Here is a 23,489-nt window from a genome sequence, read left to right on the forward strand (position 1 = left end):
AGAGTCTGTGAAGGGAGTTAAAGATTAGGGTGATGAAGAGCAGGCCTTCCAACCTCAAAGATTTCGGAGCTCAAAATTGTCAAAATACCAGAGGGAACATAAAAAGCTGGTCAGCTATTTTTAGAAGGGTTTAGTTGCTAAAAAGTCAAAAAACTTGTTCCAATGATTATGAGGGATGTAAAGATTTTTTTACCATGCCATTTTTACTAAATTGTAAATAAAAACTGATACATTTGTTTTTAAAACGTATACTCCATTTACATTGGTTGATTATCTTTTGAGAGATATCTGCCCAGTTTCCAAATAGAAACAATCTTCTTTGTTGAATTAAAACAGTTTTAAATTTATACCTGCTGAGGGTGGGAAAAACTAAAAACAACTAACTATATTTTCACACAGGACCAGGTTGGTTGACCAGGACCAGACAGCTTCTTTTCCTTTTAAAATATGAAATTAGAATTCATGAACTGCATTTTGTATTTACTGAGGGTATTTTTGCCTGATAAAAAAATCAGTTCAATGAGATGAGATGATTTTGTGTTTCATGCACCTCTGGACTGACACATAAAAAATGTTTTGCAATAGTGGAAATATTTTCTTTGGGTTTGACCAGTTGCAAATAAAGCAATCATTAGACATACTGTACATTTATTTGGATGTAACCATGTTTTTTTCTAGTGGCCTCAGAATGCTTAAATCGTTGCATTATAAAACCACATGCTTCAAGAGCAGAGACTAGAAATTGGGGAATTAGATTTTGTCAGGTTTCGCCTCTTAAACCAAATAATCGGCATCTAATTTGAAACCAATCATCTCACAGCAGCTGTGCAGCTAATCATAATCATACAGTAAGAAAAGACTTGTTTCCATACAAAGACATGTTTAAATGATCTTTAAGGTGAACTTAGAGACACAATTTATCTGAAAATGTAACATTATCTTTTTTTATTTTGAACATTAACAATACTTTAAAATAATATTCTTACGTTCAGCTTGAGATTTTTCAGTTTGTGCCACAAAAAACAGATGTAATATGGACATGGTTAGATTTACATAACCTGTACATATGACCTCAGAGTGTAGAAATCAGACAGATAAAAATATGACTTGTGATGTAAAACCAATGTGGGATAACATATCTATCCTACTATCTGCTGCTGATGCATTAAGTTCAGTGAGGTCAAATAATATTGAAACATATATATAATATTGAAATACGCTGGTTTAATCATTTCAACATCAAACTAGTGACAACCAGAAAAAGAAAGCAATATTCCAGACACAGCAGGAACAATGAAGCATTGTGTAATCTTTCAGCTGATGTTCAATGCAAAGCAACGAAGATTCCAGGAAGTGTTGCTGAGCTTGTTCATGCATTCAGACAACTTAAGAGTCAAAACTCTTTAGCTCACAAAAGTCAATGTTGGAAATGACTCTTTATAACATATTTCATTCAGGCTATTTCATAGTGAACTTTTGAAAATAAATATCATGTACAAAATAAATCCTGAGCTACTATTTGTAATTAAGCCCAGGTTTTACATTACAAAAATAAAACCAGTAGTTCGACTTTTTTTAATTTTATCATGAAGCGGTTAGTAGACCAATATGTAGACAATGGCGTGGGAGCCACAAGGTGGGTTATGTCGTCTTTTAATAATTATAATATTAATAATATAATAATAATGATAATAACAGAATGACCTGCAGGCAGTGGTGGAATATGGAACACAGGCATGGTAACAGAACAGGCAGAGAAGCCGAGACAATGGACATAGAGCCGGTAGTAGCCAGGAGGAACCAGTGGTTAATTACCACAGATGAGCAGGGAGTCCAGGGGAATAACAGAACAACTAATAATGACCTTGAAATAATAATAAACAAAAACTAAATTAACAGCAACTGAAGAACACAAAACATGAAGGAAACATCACTAACGAAACTCAAAACCGAACACAAGAGAATCATGACAGATTATGTTCTTAACTCAGAGTTTGTTTTTCAGCAAATTAAATAATGAGGTTTACTGTGAAAAAACAAGTATACTCACAAGGCTTTCAGATGGATGTTGGTCATTTACCCCCCTCAGCCATTTTGTACTTTTACAGTTTTGGTCACTTCGTACCCGATTTTAACCGTCATTAAATTGAGCCATCAGCCACTGGATGTTTCAATCCGTACCAACCAGGGGGGCTTTGCATACCCCCTTTGACAACTAGCAATATAAAGTAATTTTGTTTAATCTATTTATAGTTTACTGTAAGGAAATGTAGCTAAGGGACATAATCTGTCATGTTTTATAATAGCTGACAAAACAGTCATCAGAACCAAAGTATTATGGAAATAAAGCATAATACAAAATTTTCAGACAATAGTTTTAAATTAAATGAAAATACACACCAGAATTTAGGGTTTTTATCTCCATAATTCATGAAAATACTTAACTACAGCTGAAAATAAACGTATACTCCATGGTTTAAGTACATGGGACCAAGTGCACATGTATAAAATAGTGAAGCTAGAGCATTTTACATCATGCTAAAACTCAGCCAGATCTAAGCTAAGTAGCTAACTTACTATAAGAAAGAAAATAAGCACATTACTTCAAATATCAACATTGTCTTACTATACTGACTTAGAAATGGTTTTCATCTCACACATTTTCAGTAATGGATAGTAACACTTGATAAAAGCACACTTGAGGGTGGATTCTTCCACAAAAATGGAAATGTCAGAGTCAGTTCTCTGACAATCAAGGAAATGTTAAACAGGTCTTTCAAGTTTATTTCTGTCAAATTTCCCCTCTCGTCATGTGTTTAGAGTCTGTAGTGATTCACAAGCCCAGCAAGACAACCCAGCCTTACTTATCAGTCTTGCTTTTAACTCATTTCCTGATCTCAGTCAAGCCTAACCCTTGTTATGTCTCCCATCAGCGAAACTCTGTCACACATAAATAGTGGGAATTTAAAAATGAAATAACATACAGCATTAAAAAGCAGTGCTGAACAGAAAATGGTGGGGGCCTCTCACACCATGAGTGTCCTGGTGCTCAGATATTTGCCTCTCTTGCCCTTGATGCTGGAGACCTTCTTGCTGCTTCTCACTGATCCTCTCTTTAGCCTCACTCTGCTGGCTGCACTGTCCAGCGTCGTCTTTCCCTCTAGCTTGTTGTCTGACTCATTTTGGCTAACGTTCTGGAGATTCTGACAGGTGCAGTGTTCCAGATCAAGGGGTTCCTGGGTGCAGCAAAACCATTTTGTGTAGCTGTAGAAAAACTCCGCACAGCTGGAAATTGCTGATATCACCCCCACAGCAAAGTAGAAGCAGAGGAAGATTGTTTTCTCTGCAGGGCGGGAGGTGAAGCAGTCCACTGTGTATGGGCAAGGAAAGCGGCTGCAGGGAAACTGGGCTTCCACCTTGAAGCCGTACAGCCACCACTGGCCCACCAAGAAGCTCACTTCTGCCACGATTCGAAATATTACATTTACAATGTACAGCCTCCTCAAACGGCAATATTCTTTGTAGTCTTGAATGATACTTTTGCTCAACATGGGGCGTGAAGCTTTTTTGTTATGATGATGAGTAGCATACATGAGGAAAAGCATGGATGGGGTAGCAATCAGAACTATATGAAACACCCAGAATCTGTACTGGGAGATTGGGAAAGCCACATCATAACAGACCTGCTTGCAGCCAGGCTGGAGGGTGTTGCAGGAAAACTCCGTTTGTTCATCTTCAAACAGGTCACTGGCCACAGTTCCCAGTATCAGTATCCGAAACACAAGCATGAGGAAGAGCCAGAAGCGTCCAAGCATCGGCGAGTGGGCCTGGAGGTTGTCAAAGAGGCCGCCGAGGAAGCCCCATTCACCCATTGCGGCAGTGCAGTCAGGTATCTAACAGTAGGAATCTTAAGAATTATTCACCTTTGCCTCACAGTGTAAACTGCCTCTGGTTTAAAAAGAAACAGAAGTGGACATCAAAAAAATCCTATTCAGGACTCAAAGTGATACTGTGGTGCAAAGGTTACTTTAGGGCGTATTCTGTCATTGCTAATTGACCTGAAACCAAAAACAAAACCATAGATTAATAAATGTGCAATTCACGCAGATGTAAGACCATAAGACTGGCCCTAATTCAACTTACTGTTTTTTACTTTGCTTTAAGTAAATATTTTGAGATTACAGACACATCAAAATCCAACAGCTAATGTGAAATACATTAAGCTAAAGATGAATTTCTTACTAAAGTAGCAGCCATTAGGACATTTGATTACTTACATTTTCCCTTTGACCAGTACATTTATGCCAAAAAGCAACATAAATCAATGCAATTCCTCTTGAAATCCGTTTCTCTTTTAAAAATAATGCACTCACTGGTTTTCCTGTTCCACCTGCTGCCTGTGAAACATACATTCTGGCTGTAAAGACAAATTGTCACCTCATATACAGTACAGTACCTCCTACAAGCCACTGGATGACAAAACAGGTCTGACCTGATGTATTTTTGTTCCTAATTATCTCCTTCCTGCTTATCTCCTTTGAAAAGCCTTAAAACTCCTAGAATAACCCCGAAGACAGTCTTAAATAAAAACTGCATAACAAAAGCCAGGCAGTCCGTAACACCACAGTCCAGTCTTCTGCGGGTCTCTCGAAATAGCCTGTGCATGAGGTTTGTCATAACTTATAATTAAGTGGGTGGTAACAGTTTTAAGGAAATTCCTTCTACGCCCTAATCTGCATCCAGAGTCCCAGTCAAGACGATGTTTACCTAAGAAAGGCAACTCTTGAACATTTCAAAGCGCTTCCTAAATGGCAGGAAGGATTTGTTTCATGTTGTACCACCAGCTTCCCTGATCACAAGGGGATAACATGAGAAAATGTGACGTAGATGAAGCATAAATGCAATCAATTATAGAAACATTTGGCACGCAGAAGCATGCCATGAATCAAGTAAGTTTTACAGTTAGCGGTTAAAAGTGCATGATTTAGCTATTGCGTTACGTCTCAATGTAGGCACAGGTTTTAAAGTTACATTTTCCAACAATTCAAAGACCCTTTAATGATATTTCAGAGAAAGTGCCATTATGACCAGTCCTGCTGCTGCACATTATAGGTGAGCTGAATGAAAGGAGGCCATTACATGGTACAAAAAAAACCAAATATGGTGTGGTAATATTTGTCATCGTGAAAAGACCGTCATGGTGTTGAAAATAAAAGGAACACCACCCCTCACTCTTAAGGTAAAGCTGTTTCAAAACTACAGATGGCAAGCTAATATCAGCATGCTTGTTATGCAGCTGACTACCAGAGCAGATAACCTTATTAACCAGCTGATTATTGATAGTTATACCCTTGCAGTACAGTAGAACAAAGTGTACACAAAAGGAAAGTTTGCTCAAAAACTACAAACTGAGTAGCTATTTGTTCCAAATTTTAGCTTGAGTGGTAATATTATTCAGGCGTTGTCTTCTCAATTCTGCTGTCAGTCACAGCAGTTAACATCAAACTTGAGCTTTGACTGGGATTACCAGTCCATCTTCTCCACTGGCGCCACATGCTTCCTGAAGATGGGGCTTGCTGCAATCAGATGACAACTTATTACCAACTGGCATTATAAACTGAATTTACCTGCATCGTTATAGCAAGGATGAAGTAATTATATATTATATAAATCTTTCTATATGATTTGTATCAGTTTTATCTGAATGTATTTGTCTGCAAATTAATTGAACCTGTTTGTCCTGAGAAGTGCCACAAGATGATCTCCGTTATGAATATCATTAGAAACTGAAGCTCCACCATCCCTCACACACGCTTCACTGCTGGAAATCAGATTTATAATTCAAAAGCAAAGTGCTCACACAAAAACTCAAAAGTCAGTACAAACTTTATTTTTAACATATATAAAGACAACCACTGAAATATTAACACAACACAAACAACAGGAAAACAATGGTTATTTAAAGAACAGATAATAGTAACACACATACAGTTACTTGTTTAAAATTAGTTCTAAGGTTTATTCGAGCTGAGTGGGCAGAAACAACTTCTGGGTATAACAGTGATGATGTATTGAATGGAACATGTATGCTTGGTTAACTAAAACTGTTGTCTTCTTTGCAAAAAAATCTTAAAACAATGTTTAAAAGTCTTCATCCGAGTCTGAATCCAGGTTGTAGGTAACAGGTTTTCGAGCACGCGAGGGTTTATCCCGTGGTGCCATGGCAACAGGAGCTTCTTCCTCTTGGTCTGAAATCTGGAAGCTATCATCTTCATTCCACTTCTTGGTTTTCTAAAAATGTTTAGGTGGGGGAAATTTTGTAATAAGGACTTAAAGTAAAAATCAAGACCGACATGTATGAAGTTTAGGGTATAACACTAACCTTTCCAGCAGTATGTGATTTAGCTTTGAGACGTGACATGAGGTCGCCTGAGCTGCTGTCCGACTCGTCAATGACCGCCTGTTTTCGTTTTAAAACAGGTTTTGCCTTTTTTGCTCGAATGTTCCCTTCAACCTCTTCATCACTGGAGTCAAACGTAGGAACCTTTTTGGCAGCAATCTTGGAGGGAGGTTTGGGCTTGGAGAAAGCATCCTGAATAGAAGGCTGCTTCTCATCTGGGAAAAAGGAATCATGAAGTTTAAACAAACTATTTAAATCTCTAATTCACTTGTCTTGCATAACTCAAGTCAGCAATGGCTGTCAGTCTGTACCTTCTACTGTTAAACTGCAACTAACAAAACGACTATATGTCCTTGTTACATACACTGCAATAGAAAGCCATTCAGACCTTTTTTCCCCCATCTTTTATTATTGTAATGTGACAATACGTGAACAAGTTCAATGGGGTTAAATAATGCAAGGTACTGTATAAACTCTCATTTTGACGTAATTGGTGTTTAGGTAAACAATCTGATACCTGCTGCTTTCTTCTTGGAGGCAGCCGGTTTCTTTGTCGGAGCAGCTTTTTTGGGTGCTGCCTCTTTGGGTTTACGTTGAGCCGGACGCTTGGATGCCGGATCTGGATCATCAGACGAAGCTGTACAATTCAACCAAGAAAAAAAAAAAATTTAATCTTCACACCTTTAGCCTAACACCAAACCACATGATCAGACACGGATACTTACAGGATGCCTTGATTTCTTTACCTTTCGTCTTGCTCTTTAGCTCCTTCACCCTAAACAGAAAATCGCAGGTATGATTAGAGGGATAAAATGTTCAGTGTGACAGCTTTTCTTCTACATATTTTCTCATACATACATGGGCTTTGGAGCTTTAGGAGGTGGCGCTGGTGAGTTGACGTCGCTGTCCGACATGGCGGTGGGCTCGGGGGCAAAGCTTGCATCATCATCACTGATAGCAGCTTTTCTCTTTGGAGAGCTCTTCTTTCCACAGTCATCAAATTCGTCTTCACTGTCAGATAAGCTGTACTTCACAGGAGCTTGAGCGTTACATAACAGAAGAGGCAGTTTAGAAATGCATTCCTCTGTAGAAGTATTTTAAACAAAGGCAGAAATGACTTGTCATAGTGACAACCCAGTATCTGCTGCAACCGGTTGTAGAAAACGTGCAATGACCGTTAAAGCTATGAAACATCTAGAGGCTATAAATGCTGATTTGCTATATGATTAGCATCCACATGAGCTGAAATATCACTGATATATATTCATGCAATACAGGCAACTGTTCTCAGGGAGAGTGGTAATCATCATCAAGCAGATTCACCTTTTGTTTTGCGTTCTATCCTCTCCCTGGGGGCAGCCACTTCCTCTGCCTCCGGTTCGCTTCCTGAGAAGCCTTCAGATTCCTCATCTGACCACAGATTCTTCTTTGGCTTCTTGGCAACAGGTTTGAACTGAAGAGTGGTCTGCTTTCCAATCTTTGAAATGGCTGGAAAGAGTTTTATATTTTTTTTTTTAAACACTGTGCCTTCATACAGTATATTTAGATTTAGTATTTAGGCAAATGGAAAAAGTTTTAGTTCTTAGGTGCACCTCAGGACCTAGCAGGAAAAATGTTAAGTAACCTCTCACTTTGTTTAGTATTCCAATGCTAAAAGTGATATGATCAGGGTCATTTCCTTGAGATCTCAATTTTCTTCTTAAATGCTTTGCACTTATGAAACGGGTTCATAGTGAGCATTTGTGCCATCTGGCTTTAGGGATGTTTAAATTCTTACTTGTGTCTTTCTACCTTTGGAAACGTTTGCCAGTACACTGTTAAAGAATATTTCTACGCTAAATTTTTACATCACACTAAGAAACCCTATTGTTTGTACCACCCTGTTCAGAGCTGGCATTAACAAGCAACTTATGCGACTCCAGGAAAAGTACAACTCACCAAGAATAATTACACCTGTGATAATACACCCTGAATGAGATCACGATACAGTCATCCGCTTTACATGAGACAATCAGATCACTCAGGATGCATGTTAGCGCCAGGTCTGAGTATGGTTATAGCTCCACAATAAACATGCAATCACAAACCCTTACTACAGATCAATTTGTCCTTTCGCATCATACAAGTCAACTAGCTGAGATTATGAATGCTGCGTGCTTTCGAGGCATGCAGCTAGGATGGCTGAAGCAAAGCGGTCGGTGTTGCCAACAACTCTACAGCATTCGCCTGAATCATATTAGTTTACACTATATTACCAACAGTATTTGTATGTCTACTTTTACACATACATGAACACTGATGACATCCTATTCGTAATCTAAAACAGTTCAAATTTTATGATTGACTTCTCTATTGCCAGCAATAGCAACTTTAATCTGTAAACATCTTCCACAAGGTTTAGGAATGTGTTCATTTACGATAAACCCAGAACTGCAGCTTCCGCTCCAATTCATCTCTAATGGTGTTCAAGACAGCTGAGGTTAGGACTCTGTGCAGGCCAGTCACGTTTCTACACACCAAACTTTAGAACGGAGGCACTTTTCATATATTGATTTATACACTGATAAATGGATGTGCAAATAAACTGGCCAAAGGTCAGAACTGTTCAGTATTTCCTTCAACAAGTCAAGTAATGAAATATCTGACCCCCCCTCCGTATCTTTTATGAGTTCAATAAAATCTAGAAATGTTTTGATGCATTCAACATGTGTGTGAATATCTTAATTCCATGCTTTTCTGTTTGATTTAAAAATACTATGTTGTGATACTTTTTTTATTGTGTTTATGGTCCCAATTGGTCAAAATTGTAGTCACCAAGTCAGACCTCAAAGAAAACTAGAAAAATGGTCGTCAGCCTCGTCGTTGCATTTGTATTAATAAATGGATTAATAAACAGAGTAATTTTTACCACTCTCTTTGGACTCGGGTTTAGGTTTCTTGGCCAGCCGTGAAGCCAAACCCATTTCCTCAACTGGTTCAATGTTTTCTGCATCCACATCAAATTCCATCTTCATTACCACATCTTCAGTCTATTGACAAGATAAAAGAAAAACAAGTCAGTTTGACTCAAACTGCTAAAAAGAAATATATATATATATATATAAAAACATACACACACAATCAAGATGTTGTAGAAGTATTTAAATAGCAGATTAAAACAGATTTACCTTGACTTTCTTGCCTCTCTTGCCCTCTCCTCTCTTCAGATCAGCCTTCCTGTTGGCTTCAGCTTTCATTGTGCTGGTGATGCGGGGAATGACCCGGCGGCCCTGTGGTGTGGGCAAAGTCTCCTTCTTCACCTTCAGAGCTTTGCCTTTTCCAGTCCCCTTTACAGGGACACTGGCGCTCTCTTTTTCTTTTGCCTCAATGCGCTAAAGCACAGAAAGAAATTTGAGTCAGAATTAAATACAAAAACATTCATGGCTCGAAAAGAAGGACTTTTGAAAATCAAATTTACAACTAGGTATATTTACAGTTGTGTTCAAAATAATAAGAGTCCAACTAGACTGACCAGATCAATCCTCGTTTTTGGTAAAACTTATATTACCACATGGCACATCACTTTTCAGTAAGTTTAGTAGGGTCATTAAAATCAAACAGAACCAACAATCATTATATGCACACTCTAGCGTTTGTGTAATTGGATAACTGATTGGAAGAGGCCTTTTCAAAATAATAGTGTGGAGTTCAATAAGTGATGACATTCATTCTGTGAAGAAACAGGAGTCAATCATGTGGCATTTAGGGTGACAATAGCACATGGTGTACATGCATTACTCTCATTGTTCAGAAGAACAGCGTACTTTGAATAAGACATTGATTGGAGAGGGGAAAATCTATAAAGAGGTGCAGAAAATGATAGCCTGCTCGGCTAAAATGATCTCCCAATACTTTAAAACGGAACCACAACCTGAGAAGCATGGAAGAAGCAGCTTGTGTGATGCTAACCTATTGGCAAGAAGTCCCACTTAAAAAGTGTGATGAAGAGGATATTTTCTAAAGAACACACTAACTGGGGTAAAGAAAAATGAAGAAACATTTCATGGACTGGTGAAAGTAAGATTGTTCTTTTTGGGTCCAAAGGGTGCAGATAGATTGTTAGATGAACCCCAAACACTGGATTGAAGCCACAGTACACTCTGAAGAAAGTGAAGCATGGTGGTTCAAGCATCATGATATGGGATTGCTTCTCATAATATGGTGTCGGGACTATTTATCGCATACAAGGGATCATCGATCTTGCATATTTCAAAATACTTGAAGAGGTCATTTTGCCTAATGCCGAAGAGGAAATGCCCTTAAAATGGGTGTGTAAACAAAACAACCCCAACACACCAGTAAGTGAGCAGCTTCTTGGTTCCAGACCAACTAAATCAAAGTTGTAAAGTGCCCAGCCCAATAACTGGACCTTAATACAGTTAAAAACTTGTGGGGTGACATCAAAAATGCTGTTTCTGAAGAAAAACCAAGAAATGCAGAGGAATTGTGAAATGCTGTCAAATCATCCGGTGATGGAATACCTGTCCACAGATGCTAGAAGATGGTCGACTCCATGCAGCACAGGTGTGAAGCAGTTCTCAGTGGTTATATAAGTACATATTAGTTTAGTGATTCACATGAATGCCAAATACTAAAGATTTTTCAGTGAGTTTGTAAAGAATGTTCATTTTCTATGATTAAAAGACTGAAACATTTTTCTGCATGGTTTGATTTAGAATATAATGTGCAGTGTTGCCAATGCATGGAAATAAAAACTAAGAATTTTAAACTTTACTCACCTTTTTAAACACACTGCTATTATTTTGAACACAACTGTTGAAGTTCACATAAAAACAACAGACGATACCTCTAGTTCTTCTGAGAAAGCAGCAAGGTCCTCTCTCCACATGTCTGGTGGGGTCTTTTTCTTCAGGTTGTTCAGCTCTGTCATCTGTGTGGGACAAAATCAAAACCTAACTAAACCAATGCAGTCTTTGTTTTTAATCATTATTTTTTTTCTACTGAATTCTATCATGCACAATGTGAAACTTGGTCACCTTAGCATCCCTCTGTCTGCACAGCTCTTCTTTCTTCTCCTTGGTCAGGAACCACATGGGCATGCTCAGCAAGTAGTTATAGTCAGGTCCACTGTTGTCCTCTTTTTCTGTTCCTTCCTCCTCCTCATCCTCCAGTTCCTCCTCATTCTAAAAAAAAAAAAAAAAATGAAAAGAAGATAATGGAGCATTGGTTGACTGCCCCATTGTTCCTGCCAAATATTTAATAATAATAAATAAATAAAAACTCCCACCTTTTCCTGAGCCTGTTTCCAAGCTTTAACAGGGTCTGAGTCGTAGCCCATTTGCTGAAGCATGCGAATCAGTTCCTTTTTTGGCTTGTTTTCTACAAAATAAATGGTGTTCATTATTTTAAGGAAAGTCATTTAAGCCAATTTGTTAGTAGAATGAGTTAAAATGTGCAAAATATGAATCATATAAACTAGTAAACATTTGTGAACTGCAATATAAAAATATTGTTGCAGTCGTATAAAAACATTGGAGCTCTGTTTTTAGCCACTTTTGTTTTCTTGTAAAAATCAACTGTATTGATCACCCTTCACACCCGGTCTGGGCTTTCGCTGTTACATTTACAATGTAAAATATTACAAAGAGACTGTACTTTGGCCAAACCTTAAGATTTTGCGTTTAGAAGCCAGATGTTTTTACTCCCCATTTCCCAAAAAGTAACATTTTTGGAAATATAAAGTTTCTGTCCAACAGCATCGACATTATTTGTGGCTTAAATGTAAAACTATTAACTTACCAATGATCAAGGTGCCCTGAATCTTCTCCAAGATGAAACGGGCCTGGTTTGAGAGTTTGGCACTTTCCGCTCCGAGCATGCCAGTCAACCAATCCTTCCTCAGAACATAGTACTTCATCCTCAACTCAAAAAAGTCCTTGAAGATATCCTGAACCGACTCGTACTTTTTCAAGCTGCCCACATGGTCAAACAGAACCTAAAAAGGGGGGGGGGGGCACCCATGACCCAAAATAGTTATTTTTTTTTTTAATGCATAATATGTTGTGGGTGTGTGACCCTATGTTGCAGCTCTTACCATAGAGTTACAGGTGAGGGGGTTCTGCAACTTGAAGACTTTATGGAGGCCAGCGGCCTCTGCCTCCCTCAGCTTCTCTTCTGTCATCTTGACAAGGAAGCGGACGGTGGTATCGGTGTGATATTCCTTGTAGTCGGTGATTAGAGGAGGAACTTTCTCTGTTCCGTTCAACATTGGCTCCAGAACATTCTCCTTGTAGGTCTAACACATGACATACAAAATCACACAAACTCAACATTTGGAAAATGCTGCAGCACTTAAGAGTAATAGTCAACTGCTATTTAAAAACTACACTAATATACTGTACATCTGGAAGCATCTGGAAAATAATTTTTTTTTAAGGTCCTTGAACCTTTTTCCATTTTGTACGAACACTACCTCAAACTTCAGCATATTTTATTAGGATTTGGTATTGTCAAAATGAAAATAAATCTGTAACATGTGGAGTGTATTTTGATTCCAGCCGCCTGATTCAATTATTTATGTGCCAAGTGGATTTTCAAGTCCTGCCACTGATTGGATTCAAGTCTGGACTTTGACTCGGACATTCTAACACATGATAAGCTTCGACCCAACTACAGGCTGCATGATATCAAAAAGAATAATTAATAAATAATAATAAATAATTAAAGTAATTGTGATATTAATGCTGAAAATTGCAATGAAGATCATGAGCCCAACATAATAAGCCATACAATAAAATCTGTTTCCAAACATGAAAACAGTCAAGTGGAAAGAATACTTTTGCAATGCACTGCATCTTTAAGGGGACACCTTAAAGAATGACCGGGCTTAAAATGACTGACCTGGGTCCAGGTTTTGACTGGTAATTCAGAGATTTCAATGGTGGTGGAGTCAAGGATGGCCACCTCTCCACTGTTTATGTACTGGTTATCCATCACCTGCACAATTGTGCCTCTGAAGTTCTTGTAGTTTGGAAGCTATGGGAGGAAAATACATTTTTATTCACATTTTCTATTTATAGGGAGGGCATTTGAGACACCCAGTCGGACTCCTCACCATGGGCAAAGGTTCCTGGCCATTGAGCATTCTGTGGAGGTTAGTGATGATCTCACGGATGTCATAATTGGGAATCTTGCTGGCCCAGCCAGTCCCAATACCTTCAGTGCCATTTACCAGCACAGTGGGGATGATGGGAATGTACCACTCAGGCTCTACTCGCTGATTATCATCATAGTTGTACTTGAGCAGGTTGTCATCCACTGCTGGGAAAACAAGGCGAGCCAGGGGGCTAAAAGCATAAAAGACCAGAAGTTAGTGTCACATTGTAAATCATGACCAGGAATGTATTTCACTCCATACTAATGAAAGCATGTAGTGACCTGAGCATAGTGAAGATGTATCGAGGGCTGGCTGAGTCCTTGCCGCCGTGCAACCTGGTTCCAAACTGTCCCAAAGGCTGCAGCAGGTTCATATTGTTGCTTCCCACAAAGTTCTGGGCTAAACCAACGATTGTCATCATCAGAGATACCTGGAAATTGTGAAAATACCTGATTTAATTAACCTTTAAATAAAGTCAGAACTGATTACAATGAAAAGCAGGTAAACTAAAACAAAAAAAAATTATCTTAGCTGACAGTCACTTGAAATAATAACATAGCCATAATAACTGTGATAAATGACCTTTTTAAAACTATTATTCTTTAACCACAATATTTTTTTCATGATCGTTGTAATTCTTAAAAAAACATTACAATCAGATTGAAAAGCCGATTTAGACGATCGCACCTCTCCATGGTGGTATGCTGACATCTCAGCCACTGAGCCAGCTAGCTGTGCAACCTTCACCTCCCGCTTATCATTCCTCTTAAAGCAGCAGTACAGCACCTTCCTCTGTCCTGGTTTCATACCTTTAATATGCAGCACACTGACATGTAAGACCACCTACTAGACTTAAGTCAAGTTTGCTTTAGAAGCACATAAACAAATCCACTTACCATCCACCAAGCAAGGAATAGACCTCTCGTTGTCAGAATTGGAGAAAAGCACAAGTTCCTTGTTGACAAAGTCATTGTAAGACAAGGACTTGGTTGACTGACCATACAGGTAATCCTGAAAACAAGGTAAACACATGTAGTCACGTTTCAATTAAAACCGCTATTAGACACAGTAAGTTTATTCATCATTAGGACTTTACCTCTGGAAGGTTGTGCTCCCGGCGCTGGCGCCTGTTGTTCATGAAGTTTGTGAGCCACTCTTTCCTCTCATCCACCTTCTTCTTGCTAAAGGCCTAATAAAAAGTCCATTAAATATGAAACACAAACTACTAATTATGTTTCTGTCAAAATGTAGAAGACAGATGTGTGGATGGGAAGATCTTACAAGGGTGATAGCTTCGTCATCCTTAGGGCCAGAGTACTTAAATGGGATACGGTGTCTCTGCATATCAGAGAAGTACTCCTTGGCTTCCTGCGATGTGCTAGTTCCCAAACCTGGAGGGATAAAAGTAACAGCAAGAGAAGAAGTTACATAAATAAGCTAGAAGAAAACAGCCAGAAACAGTATTCTAGATATTACCTACGCTGCTTACTTTTCTGTGTTCTATTACCACACAGGGGTTTGTAACAAACCTTTGTAGTATTTGATTTTCCAAGATTTGTGATTAGGCTGGCTCTCTTTCCATGCATCGAATTCAGGGATACTGTAGAAAGACAGCTGCGTTTTCTTGAAAGATGCCTAAAGGAAAGAAAAATGACTGTCACACTGCACTGACTCCTTTTTATAGAAGTAATTCTGTTCAGGAAAACTGGCTAAAAATATAAATAGAATGAAAAACAGAAGGAAAAGAAATGATAAAAAAAAAAGATATACAACACATTCTTTCAGTTAGGTAACTGAGGTTTTAACACTAGGTGGCAGCGCTGTAAAATTTGTTTAGCTAGCTGGAAATTATTTAATGTTATTGGTTATGCTGTAATGTAACTTAAAATTGTGTGCTGGAGCTGCCAATTATTCAACTTAAAATAACTAAATCGGGAAAAGGACTTTAAAGCCCATTCACCTTGATGATGGGTGTGATGAACTCTTCTAGAAAGTTATGGTGAAGCAGAGATGGCCAGTTGTGATGGATGAAGTTGATCAGTAGGCCTTTAATATGGGATCCATCTTGATCCTGTCAAAATAAATACAATTAATTCACATAATACTGCTGTGTGGAAACAAAATGAGGCTTTGGAGAATTTAGAAAGTGGGGGTGGAGGTATTGAAAAGGTTCTGCAAGAACATTTCAAAGCTGAATAAAACAAACAAAGTCCTGCTTAAAGTTGGTGTTAACAATGCATCTTGAGTCATTGAAACAAAGTTCTAGGTGTTTGAACCTGATGTTAAAAATGCATCGTCACATGTGGCGTTACTTATAACAGAATATCAGTTAGCAGTTCTTTATGCAAAAAAGTATACAGCCTACACCACATACAAACTGTACACACAAATACAGGATTCCTACCCACACATTTCCGAGTCAAAACCTTTCCAGACTCATATATCCAGATTTCTTAAATATGGAGAAAATGTTTACAATGATAAAGTATCAATTCAAATGTTCCCGAAGAATTTTAGATCTTGTAACAATGATTGTATGTATTAGTTTGGTAATTGATAAATGGACAAATTCACTAATAGATGGAGATTGAGAAGTGCATGGACCACTTGACGGATGAATGGACGTAGGGACTGATGGATGTAGGGACTGATGGATGAATGGATGTAGGGACTGATGGACGTAGGGACTGATGGATGAATGGACGTAGGGACTGATGGATGAATGGACATAGGGACTGATGGACGTAGGGACTGATGGATGAATGGACGTAGGGACTGATGGACGTAGGGACTGATGGATGAATGGACGTAGGGACTGATGGATGAATGGACATAGGGACTGATGGACGTAGGGACTGATGGACGTAGGGACTGATGGACGTAGGGACTGATGGATGAATGGACGTAGGGACTGATGGACGTAGGGACTGATGGACGTAGGGACTGATGGATGAATGGACGTAGGGACTGATGGATGAATGGACATAGGGACTGATGGACGTAGGGACTGATGGATGAATGGACGTAGGGACTGATGGATGAATGGACGTAGGGACTGATGGATGAATGGACGTAGGGACTGATGGACAGGCGGATGAATGGACGAACTGACAGGTAAGTGGATGGAGAGAAAACCTTTTTTGAAATCTAGATATTTATTATGCTGACTATGGGACAGGTATTAAAGTGTGTAAGTACAAAAATCTTTTTATACATTTATCCAACTATAGAAAATATTTTGATTTAATTATTGCTTTTATATTCAAGACCACATAGGAAGCCTTTACATAATGAACACAAAAAGCTAAATCACCTGATCTGTCATGATCATGATCTTGCCATAACGCAGACTCTTCAGGGATTCTGGGTCACTGTAGTTTTTCTTGTACTGAAGACCAAGGATCTTGATGATATTGTTGATTTCAGCATTTTCCATAATCTGAGGATTAAGACCACAAAAGTCATCCTCAGTTCTCGATGTTAGATATGGGTTTTCTGATTAAACCAGTCATTGTGTTTTTACTTAAAACACCAAACTTCCATCACCAAAAACACTTAAATTAGTGGCCATCTCTCGACTAAAAAGACTGCTGTACCTGTTTGTGAGAGGCTTCCCGAACATTGAGCATTTTTCCCCGGAGAGGGAACACACCGTAGCGGTCTCTCCCAACCACTCCCAGCCCAGACACAGCAAGAGTCTTGGCCGAGTCTCCCTCAGTAAGGATCAGCGTGCAGCAGATTGAGTTTTTTCCACCTGTCAGTAGACAACAGTTAACCCTGGATGGCTGCTGTCTGTTGGTTTATTTTTAAAAAGAAGAGGTGAGAAACACATTACCTGCATCATTGGCATCATCCAGTTTTGGCACCCCTTTGATTTTTGTGTGCTTCACCGCTGAGCATTTCTTGTTGAGCTGAGACTGAGCTTTGAACTTCACCCAGTTCATGATACTTTCCACAATCCCACATCCCGTGGCCTACAAGGACCCGAGGATGAGGACCATTTAGAGAGCTAAATAACTGTACATCAGAGGTATACATTAACCATTTATTTTAAATCAGCACCTGTTTAATGAATTTATCACCGAGTGGACAAGTGGAGCCAAAGTTCTTCTGCTGCAGTGTCATATTCTCTTTAGTCTGAGAGTCAAAGGTGGGGTTCTCAATCAGGCAGTTCACAAACAGCCACATGTGGTTTTTCACCTACAGGATAAGGTCAAGGATATGTAGTAAGTAAACTCATACTGACATACAGCCATTGGACCTGCTTTACAACTTATTAAAAGGGGTAGAAAAAACAACAACTAAAAACAGAGTTTAAAATATATGCTAAAATACCTGGAAAGGTTTCACAGCCACGCCAGCTTTGTTCTTCTTCTTCACCACTTCGATGAGCTTTCCAACCACCTGGTCAGCCACATAGTCTATGTGTCGGCCTCCCTAAGATCAAAAAGGAAAATACAATAATCCCATTAACAGAAATGTGCATGGTTCGTCATTTGGTTTTCTGGTTTCACACCAAAATGAGAAAGAAAACAAGTAATCAGGCATTTTAAAGTTTTTTTTGTTTGAAAATTAAATTAGAAAAACGACAATTCCAAAAATAAAAAAGGCTGTTTTTTCTAATTGTAATGGTTAAAAAACATGTTTTACACTTTATTTTATCATCTAGGATCCTTTGGCGGAGCCAGATACTGGCAAGGCTGCACTCGAATCCTGCATCGATTACAGAACTCGCAAAACTCTGTTCCCCTGAAATAATCTGTTCCCACAACACTGGCATTATACCATGGACGCCCTTCATGTATTTTTTGTGTTTCAATTGGAGTTCTTTATGTTTAGGTATGATTCTTGTGAGGCTAGGTTAGTGGATAGCAGACTTGTAAATCGGCTTGTGTGATGCAAGCACACAGACCATGTGAGGCAACAGCACCTCCTGCATCACAATATACCGATAGAAGGGGTACAGATTCTTTCAGGGGAACAAAATTTCGCACAAGTTCTGCAATCGATGCAGGGTTCGAGTGCAGCCATTACCAGTATCTTGAAGAATTACTGATTTATTCTCCGCAGTTTTCCAGTCAAAGTGTTTCTTCTTTGTTGACATCCGTTGTTTCCTGTGTTCTGACCAGCTGTGCAACCTGACAATTTATCCAACAATGTGCCGATGCGCACACCGATAATATGTCACAGGTCGCTTACCTGAAAGCACTGTTAAACTGCCACAATCCTGTCACTTGGAGAATAATTTCCTATGGTTATATTTAACATCAACACTAACAGTTTTGATTTTCAGGAAGTAAACAGGGCGGAAGCAGATTTCGAAGGATAGCACGACAGATAGATATAGCCATCTAGACGCGCTACGGTAGGAAAATCTGATAAGGTATTTTGTTTTGGATTTAGATAGCTAAAGCAAAAATCAATCACTGTGGGTATTTAATTAGTTCGATATTACATTTTTTCATTTAAGTTTTAAAAACGGATAATAAAAAAAAAACAGGGTTATTTTCTTTTTGCCATTTTGCTTTGTAAAGGGAAAAATCAGAGAATGAACCATACACAAATTAACAGCGCAAAAGTTCTCAATCTGGATCAGAATCAAAAAGGGTCCTGGAGAAAACCAAACCTGCCCATAGATGTGAACTAGGAAATATCTTACAACCTACACCTAATAATTCTGCTACACCATGAATTCAGCTTTAAAAACAAGCTATTACCTTTGTTGTAGCAATGCTGTTGACAAAGCTGACTTGCTGGAAACCTTTCTCACTCATGGTGAGGCAGATCTCCCAGCGGTCATTGACCACTTCATGGACCACAGTGAGGGGACTGCCCAGCTCATCCACCTTGTCTTTCACATACATGTCCACATAGCTGCGAAATCCTGTAACCTGGAATCCAAGAGTACATTACTTTTGTGATACATTTTTGTTGTTTGGGAAGTAAAGTGCTAAAATGAAACTAAAGTATACATAGTTTGTTTTGCATCTAAAACCAGACTAAGTATAAGGCCTACTTGTCCAGCTTAAAAGCTTGAGCTATGAGCAGCAACAGGACAAAAGTAGCAGTGACATTTATAATTTTGATTCTTGAATGAATGTTTGTGTTTATCTGTTGGTTGTCTAAATAAACTCATCTAAAAGCCAAACTGCTCAAATAACTGACAAAAACTCAAGATGCAATGACACAAATCAAGGATAAAGGATGCAATCCAATAATAATCTACTGTAAAAAGGCGTTTATTTTTTTTCTTAGGAAATTCAGATTTTGATCAATGTAATAAGGGATAATTTGTGCAAATCCAATGTTCACATAATCCAGTTTTTCTTTTTGCAACCTATTCAGAATTTAAAGGTTAAATCAAATCCAATACTCTTCCACACTGTGAGACTCTGCAGGAACTCTGTATACACTGTTAAAGATTAGGCACATGGAGCAAAGAGTAATGTTGATTTTGTTTCAGATTTTTTTTTTTAACATCATGATACTATAGTGTTTTTACTGCAGGTTATATTATATTACCTCATACCGACCCATGTCTATTAAAGATAAGTTAAAGTTGACTCTTGAAGCGACAGTCAACCAGAAAATGCTCAAAAGTTACACATTTTCAAACTTAAGTCAAAAACATCATAAGTATCACCTGAAATGACAACTAAAAATCAATACCCAGCAGAGGAAAACTAGGAAACAAAAGAGCAGGAGCACAGAAACTCACTGGCAGCCTCTTGCTATTGAAGAACACTTTGACACCCTTTGTGGAACCAGCGATGTCATACGCTCTCCTAGTCATTAGAGCGACTGTATCTGTGTCCAGGATGCTCATGTTAAATTTGGCCAGATCCGGTCTGAAGGTGATGCAAGTGTACTCCTCTCCCTCAAAAGGTTTGATGGTGGAATCTCCTGCTCTCTCCATGTTATCATACCAAGTCTGTCAAAAACATAAAACTGATGTTAAAACAGCACTTTTCCTTTTAGAAATGAACACAATAAAACAGACAATTATAACTTGTCCCTCTTCCCACCTGCTTGAAAACCTTCTTTGACTCTTTACAAGCAGTCTCCACAGTGAACCTTGTACTGAAGATATTGCAAAGTTTTGCACCATATCCATTACGGCCACCTAAAAGAAAACAAAAAGGAAAAGATCTTATTGTTTTTCTAAAAACTTGTTGCCAAAATTGCAGAAACCAAAATGCAACACAATCAACCTCACCAGTGACTTTCTTCTGGTCATCATCGTAGTTACTGGAAGTAAGGAGCTGTCCAAAAATGAGAGCAGGCACATAGACTTTCTCCACCTTGTGCTCTACCACAGGGATTCCCTTTCCATTATTCCACACACTGATGGTGTTGTTCTCCCTACGAAGGCACATATATTTTACCATCTACTTCCTAGTGATGAACTATGAGCTCAAATGGCAAGATAATTCGCAATCTAAACTGGTGTCAGTAGAGATTACTCACACATCGATGTTGACACGGATGCAGGACATGCTCTTATCCCTTTGCTTATTGTCAGATGCATTTACTATTGGAAGGAGAAAAAACTTCAACAAAAGAACGGGGACAACACAGGATGATTGACCACAATCTTCTTTTTTAGTTGTGAATGGTAATTACTCACCGAGGATCTCATCAAAAATCTTGTAGAGCCCAGGAACAAAGGTCACATCACGGCAGTTCAGTCCAACATTCTCATCATACACCCACATTTGCTGAGGAAAGATGCCAATTGGTGATAACAGTGATGTTCATGCGCTCTGCTAGTCGCTCCCAATCAACTTCCAGCAGCGCCAATGTAACAACAAAAATCTTTCAAGTCAAAACAAACAGCGAGGTAATTTCTTACTTGACTGACAGGCTCTACAGAGCCTATGTAGGTGTCTGGTCTCAGCAAAATGTGCTCCAACTGCGTCTTTTTCTGGTAGATCCTCTCAACCGACAGTCTCTTTGGATCTTTCTTTGTCTTCTCCAGTGGCTTGTTTTCCAAAAAGGCCTGCAGGACATGCCATAAAATTTTCTAATTTGATTACAGACAAACTATTATAAACTTGATGCAATCAACCCTCTGATGTCACCAGATGATTACTGTGCAGAAGGGATTGCTGTTAGGTCTTTGCCTCGATGCCATCGGAAGGACTTCTGTAGAAAACTTTATGCCAAGTGGCATAATAAACTGAATTTGACTGAATTAGATTGTAACTGGAAATGAACAAGAAAGTATTTAACCGAATGTGAATCCAGGTACGACTGGATCGATTTAAAAACACATTTCTGTAAATATACTGAATATGTCTTGCCATTAAACAGCATTCATTGTTAATTGCTGCGATATAATGTAATGTTTTATGCTGAAAAGGCAATTTTTACTTGTCTTCTTTCCTCTACCTTTTGTTGTTGTGTAAACTTGCATTCTTGTTCTGTTTTGTGCATTTCTTTTATTCAACAACAAAGACCACCTTGGATACCAACATATAAGTATGCTTTTACATTTCACTTTTGCTATACAATCATTTGTGCCCGAAAATAATAATCAAATCATAATAAAACTGAATTGACTAACCGAATTACACTTTAAGTATGGACCATATCTATTGTTAAGAGTTTATATAAAATATATGACTGAATGTTTACTAGAACAGAAGTTATCTATGCCAAATCTGGCCTGTTTATTGTGGAGGACAAGGAACATTAGCATTTTTGCCTCTCACAAAAGAAACCATAATAGAAATTAGATTTTTTTTTCCCCCATACATTATTGAACTAGTAATGCACTAGTGTAGTGCTGTTTTGAGTTTGCTTTAAAGTGTTGGTTCAGGGTTTGACTGATAAATGAAAACATGCTATAGGTTCCTTGATAGAGGTAAGAAATTTGAATCCAACAGAAAATAAAAAGGAACTAAATGTGTATAACCTTTATCTGATTTTCAATTAAACTAAAAAAAAAAAAAGTGCATCAAAGAACATGCTGTTGGTTGATGGGTTTATACAGAGAAATGTGTAGGAATTGTTAGTTTTGATGTCACTAATAAATGGTAAAACGATTCAGATTTCAGTGTTTGGCAATTTCAAGTATAACATTCTTGTAAATAATATGAGGTAAAAATGCAACAATTGTCATTACTATGTTAAAATCATTCTTTGTGCTACAGAAAAAATAATACTTTCGCTGCGACGTGTTATATTTTTTTTCTTAATGCTTTATGTCGTCAGTCATTAGTGCAAAGCTGTATTATTAATTGCATGAAAATTACTGAAGCATATTCATCTTGTTGGCCCCACAAGTAACACTTAGCAGATTTTGCAAAGCAATATTTAAGACAAGTGTAATAATAACATAAAAAAAGGAAATTCGGAAATCGACTAACAGAAACGCATAGCTAACAGAATTCACCGAACCGACATAAAAGTAGTTAGTTAGCTAAATAATTTAGTAGGAAATGTTGTAATTTAGTTTGCAGCCTTTTCGATTTGCGAGCTAAAGCGTTGCTCAAGTCGTTAACAATTACAAACGATGCTAGCTTGCTAACGTTAGCCGCTGTTAATATGTCTACGCTAGCAACTAAAAGTTACGAGGAGAAATGTGACTGTAAAGTTACCTTCAGCGGATCAGCCATTCTTCTTATGTTTTGTGCTTACGATAATGTAAGAAATACAGTGAAAACTAGCAACTTTTAAACCACCTAAACTCTGCAATTGCTAAACTAAACACTTTCTCTGCCGAAGTGATTCCTGTTTGAAAATTCGAATTTTGTGTATAAAGCTCCCGCTCTCTAGTTTAACCAATCACATGAGAGAACGTTTTGACGACCCCTTTTTCTCTCCAATGAGGAACGCGAAACATTTGTATGCTAAAAAACAACCAATAGTTGACAGTAAAAAGAATATAAACCCACCCTGTCCAATCAGCCCAAACGTGCTATGGTATTT

At 38.3% G+C, this 23,489-nt stretch overlaps 2 protein-coding genes across 3 annotated transcripts; both read right to left on the reverse strand.

Annotated features, from left to right (window-relative positions):
* Positions 1 to 930: 930 nt before the first annotated feature.
* Positions 931 to 4,560, reverse strand: LOC124875576 (gap junction delta-3 protein-like). The gene is made up of 2 exons (XM_047377803.1): positions 4,278 to 4,560; positions 931 to 4,058 (listed from the first exon to the last, which is right to left on the reverse strand). The coding sequence occupies exon 2, from the start codon at positions 3,870 to 3,872 to the stop codon at positions 3,027 to 3,029; it is 846 nt and encodes a 281-aa protein (XP_047233759.1). The 5' UTR covers positions 3,873 to 4,058; positions 4,278 to 4,560; the 3' UTR covers positions 931 to 3,026.
* A 1,435-nt stretch (positions 4,561 to 5,995) lies between these two features.
* On the reverse strand, positions 5,996 to 23,314 carry top2a (DNA topoisomerase II alpha). Of its 2 annotated transcripts, none has more exons than XM_047377802.1 (35): positions 23,159 to 23,314; positions 21,409 to 21,555; positions 21,184 to 21,274; positions 21,024 to 21,087; positions 20,773 to 20,918; positions 20,582 to 20,679; positions 20,275 to 20,487; positions 19,274 to 19,447; positions 17,892 to 17,993; positions 17,619 to 17,756; positions 17,392 to 17,530; positions 17,153 to 17,310; positions 16,870 to 16,995; positions 15,517 to 15,627; positions 15,086 to 15,191; positions 14,838 to 14,947; positions 14,653 to 14,745; positions 14,453 to 14,567; positions 14,244 to 14,365; positions 13,838 to 13,986; positions 13,515 to 13,746; positions 13,301 to 13,435; positions 12,495 to 12,695; positions 12,200 to 12,395; positions 11,688 to 11,779; positions 11,437 to 11,583; positions 11,247 to 11,330; positions 9,568 to 9,771; positions 9,309 to 9,429; positions 7,724 to 7,888; positions 7,259 to 7,439; positions 7,147 to 7,175; positions 6,918 to 7,037; positions 6,383 to 6,615; positions 5,996 to 6,291 (listed from the first exon to the last, which is right to left on the reverse strand). In XM_047377802.1, exons 1-35 carry the CDS (start codon positions 23,174 to 23,176, stop codon positions 6,142 to 6,144), a joined length of 4,710 nt encoding a protein of 1,569 aa, XP_047233758.1. In that variant the 5' UTR covers positions 23,177 to 23,314; the 3' UTR covers positions 5,996 to 6,141. The 2 variants fall into 2 exon arrangements, with proteins under 2 accessions (XP_047233758.1, XP_047233757.1); XM_047377801.1 differs by having other exon boundaries at positions 7,126 to 7,175.
* Between the last annotated feature and the right edge of the window lie 175 nt (positions 23,315 to 23,489).

Source organism: Girardinichthys multiradiatus, chromosome 10 (assembly GCF_021462225.1).
Source record: "Girardinichthys multiradiatus isolate DD_20200921_A chromosome 10, DD_fGirMul_XY1, whole genome shotgun sequence".
Lineage (NCBI taxonomy): Eukaryota > Metazoa > Chordata > Actinopteri > Cyprinodontiformes > Goodeidae > Girardinichthys > Girardinichthys multiradiatus.